This window comes from Poeciliopsis prolifica, unplaced genomic scaffold, assembly GCF_027474105.1.
Source record: "Poeciliopsis prolifica strain line A6 unplaced genomic scaffold, Auburn_PproV2 SCAFFOLD008, whole genome shotgun sequence".
Classification (NCBI taxonomy): Eukaryota; Metazoa; Chordata; class Actinopteri; order Cyprinodontiformes; family Poeciliidae; genus Poeciliopsis; species Poeciliopsis prolifica.
The window spans coordinates 16546889-16571790 of NW_026562383.1; the positions used below are offsets into that span (position 1 = coordinate 16546889).

General features: G+C 37.4%; 2 protein-coding genes across 6 annotated transcripts; one reads left to right on the plus strand and one right to left on the minus strand.

The window, feature by feature from the left end:
- Positions 1 to 372: 372 nt before the first annotated feature.
- tcea1 (transcription elongation factor A (SII), 1) lies at positions 373 to 6428 on the plus strand. Of its 2 annotated transcripts, none has more exons than XM_055032473.1 (10): positions 373 to 596; positions 2763 to 2825; positions 2939 to 3044; positions 3655 to 3757; positions 3840 to 3988; positions 4075 to 4131; positions 4390 to 4544; positions 4654 to 4800; positions 5041 to 5112; positions 6017 to 6428. In XM_055032473.1, the coding sequence occupies exons 1-10, from the start codon at positions 522 to 524 to the stop codon at positions 6023 to 6025; spliced, it is 936 nt and encodes a 311-aa protein (XP_054888448.1). In that variant the 5' UTR covers positions 373 to 521; the 3' UTR covers positions 6026 to 6428. The 2 variants fall into 2 exon arrangements, with proteins under 2 accessions (XP_054888448.1, XP_054888449.1); XM_055032474.1 differs by having other exon boundaries at positions 3843 to 3988.
- A 2424-nt stretch (positions 6429 to 8852) lies between these two features.
- rgs20 (regulator of G protein signaling 20) lies at positions 8853 to 24634 on the minus strand. Of its 4 annotated transcripts, none has more exons than XM_055033763.1 (5): positions 24216 to 24634; positions 13850 to 14016; positions 11831 to 11905; positions 11494 to 11728; positions 8853 to 10674 (listed from the first exon to the last, which is right to left on the minus strand). In XM_055033763.1, exons 1-5 carry the CDS (start codon positions 24402 to 24404, stop codon positions 10486 to 10488), a joined length of 855 nt encoding a protein of 284 aa, XP_054889738.1. In that variant the 5' UTR covers positions 24405 to 24634; the 3' UTR covers positions 8853 to 10485. The 4 variants fall into 4 exon arrangements, with proteins under 4 accessions (XP_054889738.1, XP_054889740.1, XP_054889741.1 ...); XM_055033765.1 differs by lacking the exon at positions 24216 to 24634 and adding an exon at positions 16728 to 16803; XM_055033766.1 differs by lacking the exon at positions 24216 to 24634 and adding an exon at positions 14872 to 14960.
- Between the last annotated feature and the right edge of the window lie 268 nt (positions 24635 to 24902).

Consider the following 24902-nt stretch of genomic DNA (forward strand, 5'->3'; position numbering starts at 1 on the left):
TGTGTACAGTTGCTGTTTTTTTGATAAGGAGAAATGGCTTAAAGAATACGTTTTAAAAGAGAGCAAAATTTAAATAAACATCCTGAGTCGCGTCTCAACTCATCAAGTGTCAAAAAGTTACGCTTTGGCGCCATCTGAAGGCATTCCGTAACACTGCTGAAAAAAAATACTGCAATTGTTGGTTGTAGAAAGAAACACATTTTTTAAAGTTTTTTATGAAAAGTCAAGTAATGTGGTAAAAAAAAAAAAGAAAAGAAAAGAAAATTTTCTGGTTCAGTGTGATTATTATAACAACCGGCGACATGATCCATTTTTCTGTTCTGGCTCGATTAACTCCACTTGGGAACTCTGCTAGTCAGGTCTGCTACACAACGGGGGCATTCGCTGTGTGGTCCCGGTCCGCCAAGTTGACGCTGCCGCCTCCGCAGCTACCGCTTTTTCCTCACTGGCGTGGTCTTTTTGTCCCGTATTTTCTTTTTCGCTTGCGCCTTTTTTTGTCCCGTTCTGACAGATAAATCAAGATGGGGAAGAAGGAGGAAGAGGACATTATCAGAATCGCTAAAAAGATGGATAAAATGGCGCAGAAGAAAAACGGGGTGAGATGTTCTCAGAGAGATGAACGCTGTTAGCCGACCGTGCTAGCATGGACGCTAATGGGATACGATGGAGCTCAGCAGCGGCTAATTTAGCTTCTAGCAAATTCACTCAATAAGAACATTTCTGAAGCACATATTAGTTATTTATTTTCGCGAATTTACTCACACATGTCTCCAGCATAAAGGCTCACAGCTAATATTCATGAAGTTTGGAACTAACCGGTTGGCTGACAAAAAACAAGTTGTTGTTTGTTGTCAGTGTGTTTATTTGTGCTGCTAAAAAGTTAGCATATAGCAGCGTAAGGAGCATTGCAAGGTTCACGAGCGTGAAAAAAATCAATAAATGATCCATGTGATATTCAAAACTTAGTGTTCATTTGACAGTACAGCATAATATAATGTTATTCATGTAGAAGTCATACGCATTTGACACGGTGTGAATTAGCTTCCCCAGTTCGTCACTCAATATGTAGCCGCCAAGCAACTACCCATGCAATATTACTACTGTGTGTTATGAGCATTGATAAAGCTGTAACAAACTTAATTCAATTACCGATGAATATGTAAACATTTACTACTCAGATTACTCTAAAGTATGAGAACAATGCTTAAAATGAGTCCTCGAGTTGAGCCCAAATTGTAATTTACAGGGAATATCAAAACATTAGTCCTGAAACTAAAGTTAAGGATGAGAAAACTTTAGTCTTTTGTTCTGTTTTTGCAGCTTTAGTTAGAAATATAGCAGCATTCAGTTTATAGCTCTTGCTACTAAAAAAACACAGTATCCATAAGTTTGTTTATGTTTTTTGTATGTTGTAAACTTAACTGGATGTCATTTTTTCTGATTTTTACATTATTTTATGTTGAGCAGCTCCAGCTTTATCTTTCAAGCCAAAGGGGACCTTCACAAATACATTTTTGTATTGACATTAATCTAAGATTTTCTACACAATAACGCATCCGTCAGAGAGACTTGAAAATAAAATGTAAACTTTACCCTGCCATCAGTACAGTTGCTAAAGTGTGATTTCTTTCAATTATATTTATTTGTATTATGATAATATCACTGTTTGAAGTTTTTATTTCAAATATTTAGATTTTTAATAAAATTTTGCACACACATTAAAAACATAAGAAAAATAACTTTTAATTAAAAGTACTGACACCTTCAAAAGCAATCATGTATTTAACCCTGTTATGTTTAAGAAAATCACACACTAAGTTTCTCACTTTAATATCAACAAGTTATAAATTATAAATGTGATATTTCCACTTTTCTAATTACATTCAATTATCTTTTTTGTTTACAACTTTGAGTCATTTTTACCAGTATTAATGTAGCAGTTACTTATAGTAAATAAATGCTTCTAACATTTTGAATAATACCAGTTGTTATGAGACATCGGTCTACTCTAAAAGAGTCAGTTTCATAAATCTTTGTTATGACATATTAACAGTTAAGTTCAATGTGCTTAACATAAATCAATTAATCAAATTTCATTTGTATAGCACATTTCAGCAGCAAGGCATTTCAAAGTGCTTGACATCATAACAAACACAAAAACACAAAGTCATGCAACATAGAATAAACAATACATTAAGTCAAGTTACATCATTACATTTTTAATTGATTGCGTTTCAAATACAACTCTAAACAGGTGCGTTTTTAGTCGAGATTTAAAGGAAGTCAGTGTTTTAGCTGTTTTCTGGAAGTTTGCTCCAAATTTTTGGTGCATAGATGCTGAATGCCATGCTCTTTATTTGGTTCTGGTTCTGGGGATGCAAAGCAGACCAGAACCGGAAGACCTGATGGTTCTGGAAGGTCGATGCAACAACCGTAGATCTTTAATGTATTGTGGCGCTAAACCGTTCAGTGATTTGTAAACTAACAACAGTATTTTCAATGAAACAACCAACTAACCTCCAAGTGCTTTATGCCAAACTCTACACAGAGTCACACCTTGTCAAAATAGTTGCCACAATATAGGATTAAAAGTAATATATGTTTGTCTCAAAATTACTTAAAGTAGATGCAGATAATTCAGAAAATCTAACTTTCATAGCCCATAGTTTAGAGTCTGTATTACTTAAATGGAGTCACTAGAAAGTAACAATGTTAGATGCATTGAAGTTTCACTCAAACGTCTCGTCTCCTTTTCTCTGCAGGCTGGGGCATTGGATCTCTTGAAAGAGCTGCGGAGTGTACCCATGACTCTGGAGCTGCTCCAGGTATGCCTTTTTTGTCTTTGATGTGTATTTTTTTGTTTCTGTGGATTCAGGCAGTGTTTTTTTTTCTTGTCTAAATTACTGATCATTTTTTATTTATTTATTTTTCCCAACAGTCCACCAGAATCGGAATGTCTGTTAATGCGATCCGCAAGCAAAGCACAGATGAGGAGGTGACATCTCTCGCCAAGTCCTTGATCAAGTCTTGGAAGAAGCTTTTGGGTAATTTTTATTGTTGATGTTTTCTGCTGATCTGATAAGAATCATTGTTAAAAAAATTGAGAATGTCCAGTATGACATCATTACCAATGAGCTCCACACATGACAATTGTGATGTTCACATTTTTCACTGCAGAAAATGAATTCATCATCAAATTTAGCAAATAACTTGGCGTAGTACAACATGACATGGATAAATAAATTACTTATACAAGTCATAATTAATTGTTGAAAGGCACAGATAAATGTATTCAGATGTATCCAGAATTTAAACTATGCAATTTATTAATTGCATAGTTATTAAATAGATCAGTAAAAATTTGTAGGTATGTTTAAAGGTACCTTTGAAATTGTATTTAATCTTTATAAATATACATATTTAAGCTCACTTGTTCAGTATGTAAGACCTGATTAATGTATTTGTTTTCTATGTTAATTTATTATTGTTACATCTAAGTAATAAATTATTACTATATTTTTAGGTTATTTGTGGAATTTCCAGGATCTAAATGTAGAAGCTGTCAACTCCTTGTTTAGTGAAATGAATTCTATATTTTGTTTATGAAATATACTTGAGATTTATATTTACCAAACTCGGATAATTACTCTTCAGATGAGCCTGGAGGTGGAGAAAAAGCTCCAGATGAGAAGCGAAAAGAACAAACAACACCTGTCGTCTCTCCATCACAGGGAAGCCCGGAGCCTAAGGAAGAGAGGTCAGGAAAAAATTTTTTGAATAATTTTATTTACTTTTACTTTCTCTCCATTGAGTTTCATTTTTCCTCCTAAATTCTGCAGCAGCTCCAGCAGTAATTCCAGTAGTAAAAGTGAAACTTCTGAAGTTGCTTCCAACACGTTTACCACCACCTTTCCTCGCGCCCCAACCACCTCCGACTCCATCCGGCTCAAGTGCCGAGAGATGCTGGCCAGTGCTCTGCAGACTGGAGGTATAACCCAACACTGCACACCAACTCATATTGTTTGGTTACTTTTTGCTGGTTAATGTATGCTAACTATGTTTGATCTTTTTCAGAGGATCATATTGCTATTGGTGCTGATTGTGAGGAGCTTGGTGCACAGATTGAAGAATATATCCTTTACATTTTCACTTTATTTGAAGCTCAGTTTCAGGGATTCTTTTGTTATGTATTTGTCTATATTTGGGAATAGTGTCCTGGCATTTTTTTAGACACACATTTCAGCGGCAAACTCGATAAACCACTTCATATTTATTCTGATTTAAAAAAAAAAATACTCCAAGTTCAAGAATTTTCAATTGCGTTTTTCATTTTTGGCCTTTTTGTTTTGTTCTGAGATAAAAAAAAAAAAATCCTTGACCTGCTCCCACATATCTTCCAAGAGTTTAAGAACACAGACATGAAATATAAGAACCGTGTGCGGAGCCGGATCTCGAATCTAAAAGATATGAAAAATCCCAATTTAAGGAGGACCGTGCTCTGCGGGAGTGTAACCCCGGAGCGGATGGCCAAGATGACCGCAGAGGTATGGTGTCTGTTGATGGTGCTAGCTATGTTGTTAATACTCCAGCGCATAGAATGACCAAAAATCATAACATATGTTTAAAGTGTTTTTTTCTGCTGTCATTGTTTAGGAAATGGCCAGCGATGAGCTGAAGGAAATGAGAAAGAATTTGACCAAAGAAGCTGTCAGGGACCACCAGATGGCCACCACCGGCGGCACTCAGACTGATTTATTCACCTGTGGCAAATGCAAGGGGAAGAACTGCACTTACACACAGGTAGAGATGAACTCTGAAAAGACCTTTATTTATGTTGTGATGAAATAGCAGACAAATTTAATTTAAAATTTCCACTTACAATGCACCCACTTGCAGAATTGTAAATTTTAGCACGGTACTTGGATACTTCAAATATACTTTAGTGTGTTTATTTGTTTTATTACTCTGAATGAATAATCAGGAGGATGTAAAAAGTATATTTGGTTGTAAGTTGTGTCAATTTCCTTGAATGATTTCTAGGTTCAAACTCGAAGTGCTGATGAACCGATGACCACGTTTGTCTTCTGCCAGCAGTGTGGAAATAGATGGAAGGTATGCAAATTAATTGCAAACTGGTTACCTAGACCAGTTTTTCCTGGTCTAGGTAACTAGAATTTGCTTGTCCCCCGACTCTAAATTACCCTTTTGAACTCGTGCAGTTTTGTTTTTGCACTGCATTCATTTATTCTTGTTATTCTGAAAGAAAACTCACATTTAGTTCAGGCACATTCACCTCAGAACAACATGGGAATTTCTCCAGCAGGTCAAGGGATCTTTATGATCAGTCCAAAAACAAATTTTGGTTTGCTTTACATCTTGTGCTGTTTTCTGTTCTGACAAGTAAATGTACAGAAAAATGTGAAAAAAGTTGAATATTTTTCATCACTCATTTTAGAAAGTGAAACTTTCATATTTTTAACATTCATTTCACATAGAAAATAGTTCTTACAACTTACACAGTGAAAACCGAAATTCAGTTTTACCAGAAAACTGGTAAATTACACAGTACAGTATATTCAAAAACATTATCTAGCTCTGCATCATTTGTAGCCAAAGCTATTAACACCCACTGTGAAAGATTTGAATGTATTGAAAGTATCATGTAAATTTATGAAAAACTTAGTAGTTCAACTGAAACAAAAACACAACTTGATAATATCTGAAATACCTTGTCATGTTCCATATAACAAATAAGGTGGAAAGGCCATAATAAGGACACATTAAAGAATCATGAAAGACTGCAAACAGAACCTTACAACTAAGAATTTGAAGAATAATCCAAGCTTAACTTTTTGTACATTTATTAAAATGACTTGATTGTATTTCCAAAATCTTGTATTTCCAAGTGACTTCCTTAAAGCACATTAAACAAGTTGCTTTTGTGAAACCTGCTATTAATAGCAGTTATTGGTCAAATCTGTGATGTTTTTCCATGAGTCTTCTTCTCGTTTTCTAGTTCTGCTGAATCTGCTGGCGTCATCCACGGCACTCCCGACAAGTAGCAAAATTCCCGGACCAGGTTCTGTCCGCCTGCAGCAGAGCAGAGCTTTGTATTCTGTGGTTGCGTTGTACTCAACATCCAAGATGCCACTACGGTTACTGTTTGAGTGAATATCATGGTCATAGATTAAGCTTATTGTCACTTCCCTTAAGGCCCTTCTCTCCAAATCTCTTACTGTTGTTATTAGTTGTTTCTCGCTGTCAGATATATGCCATGAATCTTGTGTCATTCTCTTTTATCTGCGTTTTTATATGTAGTTTTAACACTTTGGATAATATTGTTTTTGCTTTCCCGGCACAGCATTGAATTGTTTTATTTAATTCCCCAATAAAGTGTAATCCATTTGATTAAAAAGGAGTTATTTTAATCACTTGTCTTTTATTATGCTCCACAGTCTATGCGAACCTTTACTATCGCTATAATGCCTGAATATCTGAACGGACACACATCCTGTATGAGTGTGTGGGAGTATATTTTTGTGATTGGTAGAATATTCATCACTTCAAAGTGAATGCAGATGTATGCGTATTATTAATCTGTGCAGAGACAGGATAATGTCATTGGTTGGATCAGGAAAAACACAATTGTTCCCCCTTTCATGGAGCTTTTGTAATTGCCAGGTGCAAACACTCTGTGCTGATGAGCTGCTTTGCTGCCTTTCCACAGACCATGCTGAAACCAGACCAGTAATTTGTTACAATAAAGAGCATTTATGGTTGGAGTTACACATAACACATCTTTTAAAAGTGTTTATGCACCTTGTACTTTTCCTTTTTGAAATTCAAGATTAGAAAAACTTATGAGTGCATAACTGACGAGGACTTTAGAAACTGAAATTTGTATTTCATTTCTTTCAAACACCATCGTACATTGATTTTTGATTGAACTTTGACAAGGCTATTGTTTTGATTTAAAGGAGGAGTGCCCAATTTTAGTTTTCGAAAGCTACTGTCCTGCAGCCTTTAGATGCACAGCTGCACACGTCAAAAAGGTGGTTCGCCCAGGGCGCCAAACAGGCTTGGACCGCCTGTGCTTACATCATCACCCTCTATTCACCTCCAACCTCTTCCCCTAAAGAAAAGCATTAAAGGTTTAAATAACATTTTTTGACATCTAAACACATATTTGTTCCTTCAAGAAAATCTAAACAAACTTCCACTGTTGGTCACTGCAGCAAAAGAAGGTGAATGTCTTTGTTTACTTTGACAAGATGAAATTAGCTTCTAGAAAAAGTGTTAAAATTACGAGGTGATGAGTGATGTTGAAATCTTTATATAATATGTGCAACTGTGTGATATGACTCAGAAGAATTGAAGTCAGATGTTTTGGTATTTTTAAGTGCATAATACAAAATAATTAGAATTTAATACAAGAAGTCTTTGAAGGCCTTTGTGCAGACCGTAAAATATGTACTGTGCAGAAATTTTGATTAGGTGCTAAATAATTATTTTGTGAAAACAAGAATATAGAAATATTTGATTCCTAACTCTTAGGAATGGGGTTAATAAGTTTCATAATTAATATTTAACTCAAGATTTATTGATGAAGTCACTCAAGAATGAGTAAAATTATTGTGCTTTATTTTATCTCAGTCGAAATGCCCACAAGTCAATTTTTTTTTTCTTGGAGAGTAGCAGAAAAACAAACAAAAAAAACCTAAACCATACTGTAAACATTCACATTATTTGTTTTTTGAAAAATGTCTTCATAAGTAAACTCAGCGCAAAATAACACATTTCATATAGTAAACAGAAGAAACAACATTTATAGGCATCACTCCAAACCACTGGCTTAGATTGTGTTTTGCGGTTGATCTGCGCAGTGTAACCCATCAGCTCAAATTGCACATCCCATGCAGTGAGTTTGAGTTACCTCTAAAGACAAGAGCCACCATGAAGCACACAGGTTGGCGAGAAGCTCCGACTCCTCACGCCCGGTCACAGCGATCTCTGTCTTCAGCCGACACAGAGCGGCTGCTTCCCACCACCTTTCACCGATGTACTCACAATTGAGGAATCGAGACCAAACACGCGAGATATTTTGGCCAATGAGAGGGACAATTTCCGGTAAAAACTGGAGTCGTGCTCCAGTGAACGACCTTTCAGCGCAAGTCAGCAAACAACTGCCCATGAGAAAGATGTCAGAAAACTTAATGTCAAGGCACTTCCCCATGAGAGGATCTTGTCTTCGAGTGACACAATGTGAGGCAACAAAGTAATTCAAATAAAACTAGATATTCTCAGTATTAAACACTTGGCAACTCCAATTTTACTCAACACTCTCTTTAAACATGTGAACACAGCTTACATCATAGCTTTGGTGTTTCTGCTAACCTGGCAAGACCTTCAGACTATAATATTTCTTATCCATTTTTAAATATATGATTTTTTTATGATGAATCTCATATGTGATGCTGTATCAATAGGTCTGCAATTTCTCATGACTTTCCTGCATGTTTTTTGGACAAACGTTAAAGTTTAATGTTAGTTATTGCTAATAAAAGTGATTTCATTGCTTTTACTCAACCAGTTAATAGATAGTATTAACAAACTGCGTTTAGGACATGTTTAAGTGTTATGCTGAAGCCTGTTAGAGGAATCTCTTGTTTGTGAAAATGGTAGCAAAAGTTCCCAAACAAATTTCACAAATTGTGGATGTACCTTGCTTGCTTGACTCAAGAGCAATGCGCATTTGGAGTGCACTGGTGCATCTTTTCGGTTGACACATCAAATGAAAACTGACAAACAGGTTTCTTTATAACTTTAACTTTTTATATCTCGGAATCTCAGAATGCCTTCGAGTTTTATGCTCTGCTTATTAAATTCTTCTGCCAACGAGAGGGAAAACGTGTCAACGTTGGCACTCATGACCACACACTGCAATGGGTTTGTATAAATGATGACGTTGCATCTGAAATGGCACTAGTTTTGAAGTTGTCACTCGATATGGCTGTCGACAGATTCTGGACATAAAAACAGCAACAAAGCTTTAAACAAAAACATGTCTGATGGATGTGTGGCTGTTTATGGGTGAGGCAGAAAATGGATTTATTCTATGCGTCAAACATAAATGAGTTCTGTGGTAGTAAACAGAAACAGGGAGTAAACTACGTTGATGAACTAAAGAGTATTAATGCTGTGACTGCATCCTCATAATATTGATAGCTACATCACTGTGGTGCGGTTAAGTGTTCATCAGTAAAATATGAGCTGTCTATACATAATGCTGCATGGCTCCCTGATATGAAATATTCTGGTGAAAGATGTTTAGAGGAACGGGCATCAGGGTAACAATGCTGGTCAGAAATGGAGCGCAACTAACACAACTAAGGCAAATTACCTTTTATTAATGGAAAGACTCTAGGTATTATCAGAAAAGCTTTAGAAAGCTGTTGAAAAATTACAGACCCATAAAATTAAATATCTTGAATAAAATGTCTTCATTTTTTTGGTTATTTACTCCATCAAAATAATTAAATATAATTTTTTTTTGTTTTTTTGACATGGTGCAATATTAAATAAAATACTTTCTCTGGTAAAATCTATTCGGCTTGGAATTCTACACCCATAAATCTTTGATAAACCTATGATTTGTGCAAAGTGCCCCACTGGTATTAGAAACAACAATATTGTCTTATACTGGAAATTGATGAAGATTAAAACACTCTTCACCATTACTGATTTTCATTGATTGCACCCTGTTACTACTCTGGTAACCATACTTTAAACCACACACAGGTTGTGCATGAACTGGAGTTGCCAAGTCGCTGCCACAGATACTGAAGTGTGAGGTTAGGTAACAAAACAAAGTGAAATAAATAAGAATAGAAAATTAAACAGTACCCCACAAAGCTGCCAGCAAGTCAAGCTAATGTGTAGCTTTGACTTGAGCTTTGATTTTCATACGCAGTAAATAGAACCAGGCGTCTTCACATAAAATACCCACAATTTCATTTGAATTATTTACAAACTCATAAATATATATGTATATATGTATAGTCTACAATAGGAATCATTTTCCCCAAAAACAATCATACAAAAAACAACAGACCATAAAAAACTCTGAACACAAATAAAATAGAATATTTCTATCAAAAAAAAAAGGATAAAGAAACAGAATTAAAGTCTTATTCATATTCCTTTGGAGTGTTTTGCTATGTTGATCGGTAGCAGTACATGTGATGTCGAGCCCTCGGGAGGTTTTTCAGACCTGAGTTGTTTTCGGTCAGGTGCAGATCACAATGTCGCTGAGGTCCCTGGGAGGGACCGGGGCCCGAGGCCTGGCTCATGTAATCCTACACTGAACATACAAAGATGGAAACTTGTTTTTCATAAACTTGGGGTTTGGGTCGGGTGGGTTGTGGAGGATTGAAGGACTAAGAAAGGGCAAAGAGGATTAAAAGATCACAGGTTGTCGTTGCCACCCTAAGATTCGGGGGTCTGCTCTGACAGAGGTTTGAGCAGGTTTTTGTATGCTAGGGAGTTCAAGTAGCGGGGATACGAGTCTCTTTGCATTAGCGTGTAGATCTGCAACTGGGCATCATCAAACGTGTGCAAGTTGGGCTCCGGCATGTTCCTGTTAATCGCCTCACGCACTCGGGAGTCAAGACTCACCTGGAAGTTAAGAAAACACAACATTAGGAAGAACAGAAAGTTTTCTGTTTCTGTAACAGGGATGTGAAAATTGAATTTTTAGCATTCTTCTTAAGACTTAAAAACATAGGGTCCTTGGATACCACGATATTATTTCTTTCTAATAACTGGTTATTGCATTTGTGCAGCAGTGGAGCACATGTGCAATAAACATGTAGTCTCTTGGCGGGGTTCACCCTGGACAGGTCGCCAGTCTGTCACAGGACAACACAGAGACAGACGGGACAAACAACCATGCACACACACGCTCACACCTAGGGAGAATTTGGAGAGACCAGTTTACTTGACAGACATGTTTTTGGACTGGGGGAGGAAGCCGGAGTACCCGGAGAGAAGCCACGCATGCACAGGGAGAACATGCAAACTCCGTGCAGAAAGACCCCAGGCCGGGATTCACACCCAGGACCTTCTTGCTGCAAGGCAACAGTGCTACCAACTGCGGCACTGTGCAGTCGGCCCCCCACATGCAGCTCTCATTTCCATTTTCAGAAGTTGTCATTTTTAGTATGGCATGTTCTGCTAGGTCTGACAAAAACTTTAGATTATCTGTTGAATTAAAGTGAAAGTAAGAGTTCAATGAAACACTCTCTTGAATACAGACATGATGGACTTTATTACCCCCTGTGTAGAGCTAAACTTTGTGCAAAGCTAAGTATAGGAGGCTTCACCACAAGAACATGAAAGTGGCATTGATATTCTCATTGAACTCAGACATCACCAGGTTTCACCCATCAAGAAAACTCTATTTTACCAAAACATAAATCAATAAATGTTCCACACCTCTTTCGGTGAGAGAATGGAGATGTAGTCCTCGTAGATGAGCCGGGCCTTCTCCTCGATCACACTTTTATTGGTCTCTTTGCTGAACTCCTCACACGCGAGCCAGAACAGCATGTTCTCCTCGCTGAACTCGGTGCGGAGAAATTGCCGGAAAGAGTTCCTCCCAGCTGGACAGCACATCAGCTTATCAAACGACTGCCCCCACGTATGCACCTCCTCCAGCGTGGGCTTTGGGCTGCAGAGAGCATGAGAACATTGGAGTAAGTCTCTTTAACATCAGATGGAGCAGAAGTCTGTTTTATTTGTCAGGCATTGTTGTGTAGAGATTTTAGCTCACCAGTCTTCACAGTCTGAGGTCCCTTCCTTGACATCATATGATGCCTTTTGATTCCGTTCATCCCTGTCTTCATTCCTGTTGAAAACAGACAAAAACCTGTGACCACATTTCACAAATGTGGTCATGGAACCAACTTTGTAATTAAGTGGTATGAATGACCATAATTACATAAGTCAATGTATTCATTAATCACTACAATAAACATCTAAAGATAAAACCTTTCTGGCTTGTCCATGCGAGTAGCTGCATTTTTATTTCAAGTTCAAATAAAACGGTTTCAAAGCAGATGCTTCCTTCTTGGTCAACATCACTCTAAAAATCATGTAATGGACTTATTTATATTAATCTCAATTAATTCTTTTGGTTTAGTGATGAGAACTAGCCGGAAAGTTCTCATCACTTTTTTGTGTTGAATTAACTTAAAAGTTTAAAATTTTAACTTAAAGGAACTTTTTACTTTGACTTTAATAGTCAAGAGTAAAACAATTAAGTTCAGTGCCACAGTCGTCTCTTACACCTGATGTCATAATGCAAGCTTCACCGTGGACAGATCTTGTACCAACCACGGTGCTGTGGTGGAGCAGAAGTAGTGCACAACCCACATAAGGGTCACAGGTTCAATTCCCGGCCTGATGACTTTGCCATGTGTCTTTGATAACCCACTTCCCTGTCTAACTACTGTCAAATGAAGGCGGCCTGAACCCAAAGGATCTTTTATTTGTGTACTTCTATATTTGAAGTAAACTAAATGACTGACTTCAATTTGTCAAATTAAACAAACTTAATAAATTGATTTGGATAAACTTAACTTAATTACTTGTTACCAATTGAAGCAGATCAATTAACTTGGCTCAACTATTTTCTTTTTTCTCTTATCCTCTCAGTTCAAGGGGATGTAAAGTTCACTGTTCACTACTTTTCTATCAGCTTTTAGTTTATGATAGGCCAAAGTTTTGGTGGCTTCTGTTGTTGATCCTGATCATCCTAATTTTTGAGGGGGTACTTGAAACTTGAAAACAATTGGGTGTTTGAACAATCAATTTACATGAGTGTTTGAATACCCATTAAAACTAAAACATATAAAACAGGCTGTTGTTAAGCTTCTGTAATGGGTCTGACCTCAAACATATTAAAAATGTATGAACTATGCTTGGAAGCTGGGTTTGAGCCAGAAAACCAGCCAATAAAAATGAACTGTGTCATTTCTAATAAGATAAACGGTTTAACATCTAGTCAGAACCTTGATGCAGAAAGGCAATTTCACAAATTGTTTGTGAGCATGTCAGTACTAAAGACTGTATAGATCATTTTGACCATCTGGGTATTTGAGAAAATCTATAGTAAGTTGTAACTTTTGCAATACATAAGCCAACACCCAAAACGAGCAGCACTAAACCAGAATGCACAATTAAATGGCCAAATCAATAACAATCCTGCCAACAGCTAGCTTTTTCACCAACAAAATAGCATGACATAATTATTTTTTTGTAATTTAGCAGCATATATTAATAATTATATCAAATGTTATACGCCCAAAATTGACATCTTGTTATTGTATCAAGTAAAAAATTATTACTTTCATCAGAACTGATGTCTTGTTCATGCAATTAGATGTTTGAAACATTAGAAACTAGTACAGCTTTATTATTCACTGTAGGCTAAATGTTAAAATTGTAAAAGTAGTTCAAGTAATTGAATAAAACATGAGCATTCGTAAATCATTTATATTCCTTCTAATTTTGACTGATTCAAATGTATCACTTTGAATGCAGCGTTGCCAACAAGTGAAGAGCTTACACAGACATGCATCTGACAATGATGTTCAGGCTTTCCTGAATGTAATGATCCGGCTGCTGCTAAACCGACATCCACGGATCGCATGCAAATCTGTCAAGAGTGTAAGACAGAAGCTGACGCCTGCTTTTGAGACACTCAAGCTCAGGCGGTGGCGTCTTGCGTGCGACGATGTCGGCCATGCTGCGCCTCAGCAATCGAGTTCTCGGTTTGTGGAAGACCTACCAGGAGCAGCTACAGCAGCAGCACCAGCAGAGGCAGCACGCGTTGGAGCCCCGCGGGTTGGCCTGGCTCGGCTGGTCCTGCTGGGCCGGTGCGGTTCCCCCCGCTGCCGACTCCTGCTGCACCGACATCTGCCTCTTTCGCATCTCCATCCGCTCTGATCCCATGGGCTACAGACAGCGGAGAGTGGGGGGAGAGAGAGGGTGAAGGGTTTGGAGTGTTGATGTCAGGAATAGTATGTAACTGAGATTTTATCTCACAAGAAAAGCTCTTGGCCTGCAATGCATTAGTGTGATGGAAATCAGTTCCAGTGTAACAAGTGTAGCAAGGGCAGCACTGGGTGTAATGCTGTCATGTGACAGTAGAGAAGATGATAGTGTGAAATTATGACATTCAATCCATTTTTTTGCCAACACGTTGAACAGAAAACTAAAGTAGAAAGAGACACTCTTCATAAACACCCTTCTAATTGTTTATGAAGAGTGAAATCTGTAGGAATAGGAAGAGTTTCGTGATGATGAAACCTTACTGTTAGAACTTCCCTTAACAACGGTTAAAATCAGTGTGTTGTTTTATGAAACCTCTGTTTCATAAAACAACACACTGGGTTATTTATGCTCACGGAGTGATTTATGAAACAAATGTTTCCTAAAACTTATGATTCATGTGATCCAAAACAGATGAAATTGAAAAGGGTACGATGTCCTGTTCAAAGTTAGAATGGGGCCTCTTGCAGAAAAGCTGAGGGATTATGTTAATGAGGCAAAATGTTTAAACTAACTAAAGTGTTTTTAAAAGTGTAAAGAAACATGTGACAAAAAGCATTCAGAAGCAAAGACCGAAAGATGTAAGGAAGCATCTGAACTATTAAACAGAAACAGAATCACAACATCATTAAAATAATAGATGCACACAAATAATGTCCAAATCTGAAGCTGCTAAATGCAGCAGACGAGATGTTGTTTGACTCAGGCGTGTGCTGGCATGCACTGCGAGACACTCTGAAGCAAGACAATTCGATTCACCTGAAAGTATCAGAATGTAGAAAGGACTTTTGTTATTTTCTTCTTTAAATAGTTATCTGAGCTTCATGATGCTTCTTGAAATCTCTGACTGGTTCTCTGTTCTCTTTATGATTCATAAATGGTAACATAGCATGGAAGCTGTTGTTAACTCCCCCTTTTTTTTCTCTTTCTTTTTTTTTTTGTTTTACAATATTTGCATTTGGCTGGAAAACACTGTTGAGAATGAGACCCATGATATTCTGTGTGTAATGTTACCATGACAACTAGCCATTTGTATACACTATGGTAACTCAGAGGGGACAATATTAATCATTTACCAAAATCACCTTCATTTACAGGCTTGTGTTCACCTATAAGTTCAAGTTCCAAACCTTTATTCTAAGTCAAGTCTAAAATCTTTAGAGAATAAATCGACGCAAAAGTTGAGAGTTTCGGATCAAACTCTCCACTGATGGAATGTGGGGTTGAATATTTTGCCTCTGGTCTGTCTCAAATCAGTAACCATTACGGGTTACTTTCATCATCATCATTTCTTTTTGGCCAATAAAGGGTCAATTCCACTCCTATCTTGTACATACTGCTCTTATAAAGCCAGTTAAGATGTAGACCACGCCACTTTGGTTTATATGATCTCAGCTACATGGTTTGAAATTATACTCATGATCTTATGGCATCATATACAATTTTTTTGATCACATAATGATTGGTGTATGTGTGTGTCGTGTACTATTTTTGCAGAGAATTGATCTGAGCTTCAAATGTCTCCTCTTGGGAGCCCCCTGCTGGCCTGGGTACCCTAACCTGACGCTTACTTCGCTTGTGCCTGGGGCTGGCTCTGGCCGTGTCGGCTACTGTCAATATGCAGGCCATATGAGGAATTGCTGTTCTAATTGTGAGTATGGTTATCCGGCCTATGCACAAGAATCCCATTGGTTTGCAGGCCTATAGACAGACGGAGTTATGCTCACGGAATGTGAGCTGATTCTAACAAACGTGTCATCACCCGGGTCAGACCCTGCCAAATCCCGTCAGACTAAAACGGACTCTTCCGACACACGGCATCGTCCGGACATTACCTGGCACAAGACACGAAGCCTTAAAATATGTCTAAAGATTTTGATGTGAGGGAGAAGAGTGGGGGCGGGGGTGCTGAAAGCGCAGCTTGCAAATCTATATCTCAGCATCGCTCTGTCGCATCCTTTTCAATAAATACACCATTTCTAAAATGGACCCGCGTTTTGTTTTTTTTTTTTTTTTTATTATTACTATCATTTGCTTGGTGTGTCGTTCAGTTCTTTTTTTTTTCTTCTCTCAGATACCCGAGCAGGCATCAGCCCTCAAGACGTCGTGCGTCTTGCCAAATGGTACATTTTTACGCATTAGGCATTGGGTGTACTTCAAAGCTGGCACTGGCAGCATACGCTGGGGTTTGACTCAAAAGCGATATAGAGAATGGAACGGAGGGGGCGGGGGTGGCCGTATCCTCTGAACGCATAAATCATGAAAACTCTTATCTAAATCACTGTTCTCCACAAGAGATTATGTGTCCCCCTTACTGACTCAACAGCAGAAATAATAATAATAATAATAATAATAATAATAATAATAATAATAATAATAATAATAATAATAATAATAATAATGACAACACTCCACTGGTGAGTCGCGCATCACATCATTTGAACGTGCCATCATGAAGAACCATAGCGCTTCATCGCCCTGGACAACCACCGAAAAGACACTGCCTCGATCTGTTAATGACATGCCGTTAAAAAAAAAGAAAAAAGACGGCCTTAAACGCTCCGACCGCTCAAATGCCACCTGCAAAGACACAACTGCTTCCTCCCAGTACTTACAATTTCACCATGTATGCACCACGAGAAGAGGGAATTCTCTGCTTTGATTACATCCGATGGAACATAAGGCTTCCCCCCCCACACCACCACCTCTCCTCCGACCGGCTGCTTCTCGTCAGTACGCATGCGTCTCCTCTCTAACTCGTAGTAGCCCAGTGAAGAGCGTAGACCCCGACGACATGGCACAGGTTTACAGTGCGGGTCGTTTAACATGAACGAACGTTTCAAGCATTGTCCGATGGAGTCAAATTATAGCAGGTAATACAGGCGCATCACCATGAATTAGAATATAATCAGAAACGTATATTTGTTTCAGCAATTAACCTCAAAATGTGAAACTCAAATAAATCATCACACAAGGGCTGATATGTCTGAAGTTTTGATTTCTGTCCATTTCAATAAGATGTGATTTACAGGTGATGAAAACTCCAAATTGTTGTTTCCCCCCCAGAACATAAGAATGTTACATAAAAGTAATAAGAAAGGGATTTTGTAATGTAGCAATGGGTCGTTTTAGCCATGCTGGCCGAGTTATTCATGGGAAAGCAGCCAATCAAGAGTCACTGGTAGAGAATCTGACTATTCCCACAGTAGTGTATCCATGAATACTTATGGAAAGTTTGGTGGAAGAAAGATGTCTATTGTCTTTCTCTTATCAGAGTTCAGGACCAGCGATTGTCTGGTGCAGGTGGGGAAATCTAAATATCCCTCCTCTTAGCCTCTCTGGCACCATGGATAGAATATTGAATGATGCTTTTTAAACATTGTCTGATTTGTACAAACCTTTGGTACAAATCAGAATGATAAACACAAATGCAAGTAAAAAAAAAAACATTTTCACATATTTGTTAAAACTGTCACTTGTGACAGTTTAGTATGAGACAGATAATCTGTAAAAAAATAAAAATTTGCAAAAATATGCAGCTCCTGGTCAGAAACAACCAATCTGGGTCAGGAGAAAGATTTTATTACTGTCAATCATTCTTGTGTACACACCACCTACACCCTTCCTATTGCTCTCTGTTAGGCTGAGCTTCTTCCCCACAACAGAGCCTGCCATGAATGCTCATGGTCGCTAATGATGGCAGATAAACTGGTTTCCTGTAAGTTGTTTCTCCGCTGTTAGGGAGAAACAATTATATGTGCATGCTTCAAATGAATGAAGGAAAACAACACTGCAGAACTGTGTTTGAGAGCGTGTTGATTCGTTGCATCTATTGATGTCATCTCAGCTGCAGCATGAAAAAGAAAAGAGCTCTGCAGAAGAAAAAATATTAGAAAATCACACAGTTACTGTTAAATATCTTTCGTTATGACTATACCACACTCCTCAATTTTCTCCTTCATATTTGTCACTAGGATGTCCCTACATTTCTCTGTCATTAGCTGGCAACAAACTGGCTGGATAATCAGCATCTAGACCACAAATGCATTGTACTTGAAATATAAAACTACCATATATTGCTTCCAAGCAATAAAAAATCGAATATTGCACACATTTATTTTGCAATGACAACTGCAATTCAATATACTGTGCAGGTCTAGCTGAAAGGGTCATTGCTGTGACCCTACCCTCTGTACAGGTTGGATTCAGAGCAACAGTTTGAACCTCATTATAGAGACCACACACGTATCTCCATGCCACATTTTTAACTGTCAAAAAACCACTACACAACTTTCTGCTTTAAGCTGTTACAATGCCAAACTGCTACTAAGATTACACACTAAGTCTCACACAAAAGGATATCATTACCCTCTTATCTTTAATGCCTAGGTCTATTATTTTATTACCTTGGGAATGAGTGAAGTGCCCTTTTAAATAGGAATGGCTAAAAGAAGCCATACTTTTGAATAAAACTGGGCAAAATCGTTCATGAACAGAATTGATCTTTTCATTTTTGCTTTACCAATGACACATTTTAAAAATCTACTGCTAGCTTCCGTCATGTTCTAGTAGTGTAAAGTTGCACAAATAATTTTTTTTTTGCATTTGGGAATAAAAGATTCTACCTTTTCTTCAATATACATCTGGCATTTTCTTTAATATTTTTTAAATCACTCAATGATTTAAAAAAATCTGTGCAACATTCCAAAAATGCTGTCTCATTTTGTTGTACAAGTAGTTATATAATGAATTAACACATTTATTTATTTATTTATTTGATTTACAAAATTCTTTTCACTGTTTTCTGCAACCACAATGTAGGTTTGAGGGTGTGGGGACTCTTCATATAGCATTTGTTGCGCTCTCAGCCTGTGAGGAAAGTCTCATATACATAGACACCTTATAACTGACACGTCAGATGTTTGTTCTGTTCTAATGTTTCACTTTACTCTTCCTGTTGTTACCGATTATTTTCAGACAGCTGTTTAATCCCCTGCACATAGCTGTGAAGACTGATAATGTAGAGAACAACACTGCCATCTTCAGGCAACTGTCATTAAAGCACTGACATGATGATCTCTGTAGACGATGCAAAGACATCCTATACTGACTGATGATGACATTTTTATATGTTTCAACTATTTTAATTGTTTTATTTATCACAACCACTTTTCATCTTACATCTATTGTTTAAAGTCTATGAATGTTGGTCATTTGATGGAGATCCATATCAGCTTTGAGGTGTATTTTTAAATAAACACTTCAATATTCCCCAATCCAGACAAATACGAATGCTTCTGCTTTTAAAGCTCAAAGTGTTTTTTGCAATGTACAATCACAAGATGGCACTATGCACTCAGCACCTGGCCATTCAGCCAAACTCCAGCGTGACAAAGCTTTCTATATGCTTAATTTACACCATCGCATTCATGCTGTTCCCTTTCGGGGACAGACTATCTTTTAGAGGTGCCTCCTGATGGTGTGAAAATCAATCTTTCCAGATCCTCATCGGAGTAAGAAGAACCACAAAAGAGAGGGACTCAACTCAATCTTCTTATTGCACTGTTTCTACTTTTGAATCTTCCAGCATAAATAGAGTGAATTCAAAATAATCCATAATCTTGATTATCATCTTCCTGAAAAAAGACAAACAAATAATGTCTTATTCACATTAATAACTTTTAAACTTGAGCATTTAAACCTTTTTTATTCCTTTGTGATGTACGGATGTGACATCCCGTTGCACACTTTTACAAAGAAGCCCTACAAATAGTTCTGCAAGACTGATTCACGAATGCAATGAATGATACTTTAGTCATTGTGACATGAGAAGCTCACACTTTTCCCTGTGAGGGCACAATGTCAAGTGAAGGTGTGAGCCCATCTCAGCACACAGGGCCATGAGGACAAGATAGATGACAAGGCGTCTGACAAGGTGAACAAAGTCTTTTTGGTGTGTGATTAATACAACTCAGAATAGCTAGAAATGAAGACAGAGTGATGCACATATTCCATCACCAACATGCAGAGAGTTACTGAGTAGGGAGTGTTAGGTTGCCTGATTAATATAACAACACATCATGCATGATATTGGTGAGTACTCTGAAGGTGAAAATTGTGCTGTCACAGTAGAAAATGTGGAAGCACACTGTAAATAAAAGGATTTTCTCTTAGCCCATTTTGCTCTGAATGAATTTCGGTATTTTCCTGATCTGTGCTGATCAAGATGCTCTTTGGTAAATAAATGTCAGGCTTATTTTAACAGTGTGTTATCAGCTCCACTCGTTTCATTTCATTTAATGAACCTGCTTTACTCAGAATTCACAGTGAGAATTAATAGTTTAAGATCAATGTGTGTTACAACTAAACACAATTATTAAGACTTAAAAACAGTATGCCTATGGATCAATTAATGGAGACATTGAAGACATGTTAACACCCAAGTTTTCATCTAGTACCAGGTATGGTTTCTGATGCGAACGACATGGGCGACGACATGGGCAACCACCCTGGGCGGCATCTTGTGGGGGCTTCCCCCTCCACCTGTTTGTCCTGTCTATTCCCCCCACCACCGCTGAACCAGTGGATCTGAATCCGAATGTCAATGCAAAAAAAAAAACAATTTCACACTGAGTAGGGAGTGTGAAATTAACCCTAATCCTAACCCAGTGGGGGAGAAAAAAAAAGAAAAAACCCTAGGCCTGTTTGGCCCAGGGTGCCAAACAGGCTAGGACTGCCTCTGCTTAGTACTTAAATTTTTCTGCCCAATACTCTTTCCCCATGATGCCATCAATTTTGTGAAGAACATAAGTTTGCTCTGAAGAAAAACACTCACACAACATGATGCTGCCACCCCTGCACTTCAGAGTTGGGATGGGGTCCTGAGGCTTGCAAGCATCCTTCTTCTGTCTCCAAATGTAGAAATAGTCATTTTGATCAAACACTTTTGATCAAAAGTTTTATTATAATTTCACCAGACCACTGGACATATCTTCAAATATTAAAGTCTCTCTCCTTGAGTGAATAAAAAAATATATATATTTTTGGTTCTAATTTTGTTTTTGAATTATCTTTGATTAGACATAGATGTCAGTTTCATTCGTGTGCCTCTTCAACCAGCATATTTAGTCTTTAGCTTCTTTTCCAGGGTTAATATGAAAATTTCACTCCAAAACAGAACACATCTGCAAAACATTAGTGACCTTAGTATATGTAAACCACTGTAATAAATATAAAAAATATAAATCTCATTGTTCTGAAGAAATTATTTTGGCATGTATCCATTCTGATTTAATAACAGAGTTAAAAAGTGTTATATGTCTATTTTACAACATATGCTAATACCTGGTTTCAAAACTTGAAATAGTATTTTACTTATCAGAGTTTAAGGAACATTTTTGCAGCTTGAGAAAAAAATTATTTGTATTAAATCTGAAGAGAGAAGTAATCTTTTCAGTACAGGTTCTGATTTTCAGAAATCATGTCCAGACTCATCTAAATGAAAGTCAGTGCATTTGTTTGCAACCATGAACCCACTGCATGACTAATAATATTACCTGCGAGAGCTTAAAAACTGGATGGTTTAATAATGTGAAAAGAGAGATGAAAAATTTAGAGCAAGTTTTACCTCTTATTCTATTGTATCTATTCGGTGAATGGTCTATTTAAAGAATATACTTGTTCCACTCGTGTAAAAAATAAAGTTTACTAAAGAGTAATCACATGAACTGAATGAGAAAACTAACAAAACAGTCATTGACATTGTTCACAGAGCCTGATGCAAAGTGGCTCTTGAAATCAGTTTAAATGAATCAAACAGGGCAAATGGAAACACCTGCGAAGAAGTGAAGAGAATTTGTTAGTTATTAAGGACTCTTGTGCCACTGTTTCTGTTGCAAGCTGCTGTGAAAAGAGTTGTTACTGATTAAGAGCAAAGAATTATGAGGTGCAGAACATTTCCACTCCAGGGCTGTTTTTGTGAAGTCTTTGATGGGTTATTTATCTTGAAGTATCAAGTAATCTGATTAAGATGTCTGGTATAGTATAGTATAGTATAGTATAGTATAGTATAGTATAGTATAGTATAGTATAGTATAGTATAGTATAGTATAGTATAGTATAGTGTAGTGTAGTATAGTGTAGTGTAGTGTAGTGTAGTGTAGTATAGTATAGTATAGTATAGTATAGTATAGTATAGTATAGTATAGTATAGTATAGTATAGTATAGTATAGTATAGTATAGTATAGTTTAATATAGTATAGTATTGTTTAGTATAGTATAGTATAGTGTAGTATAGTATAGTGTAGTATAGTATAGTATAGTATAGTATAGCATAGCATAGCATAGCATAGCATTGTAATTTAAACAACATGGAGAAGCCCAGCAGTTGATTTCATAGCTTTATAAGCTTCTAAATGTTTAACACATATTTAAGTTTATATAGACCCAAAAGTGGATGTATTGTAAGCCAACACTGCTTCCATATGTCACATTGTTTAAAACACAAAATAAGACAAGATCTCAGCAAGAGAATTATGAACTCCTATAAGCTTGGGTATAATTTTGAGATTCCAAAAGGTGCCACATTCATCTGTTCAAGAAATTCTATGCGAACACCTTGGGAATCTCAACCATCGTACGAAATAGGTTTTGTGCCCCAGAGAGGAACTAGTTTTGTTGAAAATTGTGCGCGTCCATCCCACAACACAAGTAACAACCTTGTGAAGATGCTGGAAAGAAGTTGGAAAAAGAATGTCATTATCTACATTGAAACTAATTCTGTGCTCACGTTGGTTCGAAAGGTCACTCAGAGAGGAAGAATACAGTTCAACAAAAGCAAAACTAAGCAAAACTCCTTCACTGGTTTTTAAAGAGTGATTTTTAAGAGCAATGTTACATTTGGAGAAAAAAGGAGGGAGTTTTCAAATAAGAACAGCATCACAGCAGTGAAGTATCAGGGGAGAAGCATTGTGTTATTTGTTGGTGTTTTGTTTGAGGTACAAAATGGATGGCATCATGAGAAAAAAGCCATGATAAAGAAATATTGAGCAAAACATCCGTCAGGAAGCCAAGGGTTTGGCCCAAATAGGTTCTAAATAGACAAAACAAAGCATTAATTGTTTTAACAGTGACAAAGTCAATATTTTGTTGCGATTGTCACAAAACTTTGATTTGTGATCAGAGAAGCTTATGAAAGAATAATCAAAAAGTGATTCAGATTGAAAGGTAAAAGAAAACCAAGGAAACAAATGTAAACTTCTAAAAACAATCTCTTTTTGTATATTATTAAGTGTCTCAGGGTATCATCATTTTCCTTTCAACATATCTTGTAAATTAGAGTCATATATTTTAATGACTTGGACTATTTTCTGTCTAGTTGTGACCTACCAATCTGATCTGGCTGTGTCTCCCTTGTCCTAATGACTCTAAAATCCCTTCCTTTCTAGAAATAGCAACACATGCCTCCTCACAACAGAGAACTGCTGGAAACTTTTAGTTATTATTTACCGAGAATAATTTATAAACTTAGCTATCTAAGAATGTTCAACTCGCTGTTTTTCATTAGACCTTGTCGATTGTTGTGAAGAATTTTGCTTAATGTTTTAACGCCTTTTTTTAGAATTCAAATGACTTGGCTCATACTATTTTAGGTCATGCTGTCGCCTTCTTTTAATCTTCTTTTAAATCCTTGTTTAGACTGGAAGTGCTTCCCTAAATAGAAGTTTTGTGTGAATCAAAGAGGCTTCACTATGCCAGTCTATCAGCAGCAAAATACATTATGACGCTTGTTTCTTTGAGGTGACAGGAATATTAAATGAATGATGTGGTGACATGTTGCTTCACTGGTTTTTAAAATTGAGATTAGTCTCTCATCTGTTTTGTGTCGTTTACTGCATCTTATTATCAGAGTTGTGTCAAATTGGAAATTCACTCAGAATCTGTTTAGAATCAAATTATGTTGTGAAGATGAATGTGGAAAATGCACAAAATTGTCACTGAGATCACTACAAAAGTTTGTTCCCAAGGTTCTGTGTGTTACTTTAGTAAAGTGATAACACCCAAAATAATGGTGGCTGATGTGAACATGAGAACACAATCATACCTCAAGGCACTCCATCTCCTGTTCTGCCTGGTCCGGGCCATTGTAGTTAACTTGGTAGCCCACGCTCTGCCTACAGGCCCTGGTCAGCCCCTGAATCCACTGCCACATCAGGAACTTGGTGCGTTTGATTCCACACAGCACGGCCGTGGGCCTGATCTCCCACTGCCTCACCACGCTACCACATGGCATGCTTTGACTTCGAGGCCTTACTCGCAGTGTTATGCCCAGGTCTGCTTGAAATCGTAGGAAATCCACGCTTCCCGGTCATCTCCTCTATGCTTTCCCACAGTCTGACGTGAAACCCATCGTGACAACAGAGGCGAAGAGGGGGTGAAAAACATCGACGACCCCAATGCCGCAAAGAGTGTTTACAAAGGAGAGGGCAGATGGGGATTAGGACAATGTTCCCTCTGGATACGATCCTGTTTCCTCTGTGCTTTTCTGCGTCTCACCAGCTTAGGCCAGATTAAGCCTGGAGGTCTTAATGTCTGAGCTAGATGGACAGAGAGGAAGACCAGTGACAGGCACGGAGTCATTTATGACTTATGTTTACTTAATATTTATAAATAAATTTGTTTTACATCAGAAAATCACTGAATAAATCTGCGTGTGGTGCAGCCAAATGATTTTAAAATATATAAATACAATTTGATTCTGGAATGCTAAAGATAACAATTTGTCACATTA

Bases quoted from the DNA above. Each gene is read 5' to 3' on its own strand.
- tcea1 (XM_055032473.1), top strand. From the start codon at position 522: ATGGGGAAGAAGGAGGAAGAGGACATTATCAGAATCGCTAAAAAGATG. The intron at 597-2,762 runs GTGAGATGTTCT...TTTTCTCTGCAG, and splicing joins TGGCGCAGAAGAAAAACGGG to GCTGGGGCATTGGATCTCTT. The intron at 2,826-2,938 runs GTATGCCTTTTT...TTTTCCCAACAG, and splicing joins TGACTCTGGAGCTGCTCCAG to TCCACCAGAATCGGAATGTC.
- rgs20 (XM_055033763.1), bottom strand. From the start codon at position 24,404: ATGCCATGTGGTAGCGTGGTGAGGCAGTGGGAGATCAGGCCCACGGCC. The intron at 14,017-24,215 runs GTATGATTGTGT...CGCTGTCTGTAG, and splicing joins AGGAGATGGAGTGCCTTGAG to CCCATGGGATCAGAGCGGAT. The intron at 10,675-11,493 runs GTGTGGAACATT...CTTAACTTCCAG, and splicing joins CCATTCTCTCACCGAAAGAG to GTGAGTCTTGACTCCCGAGT.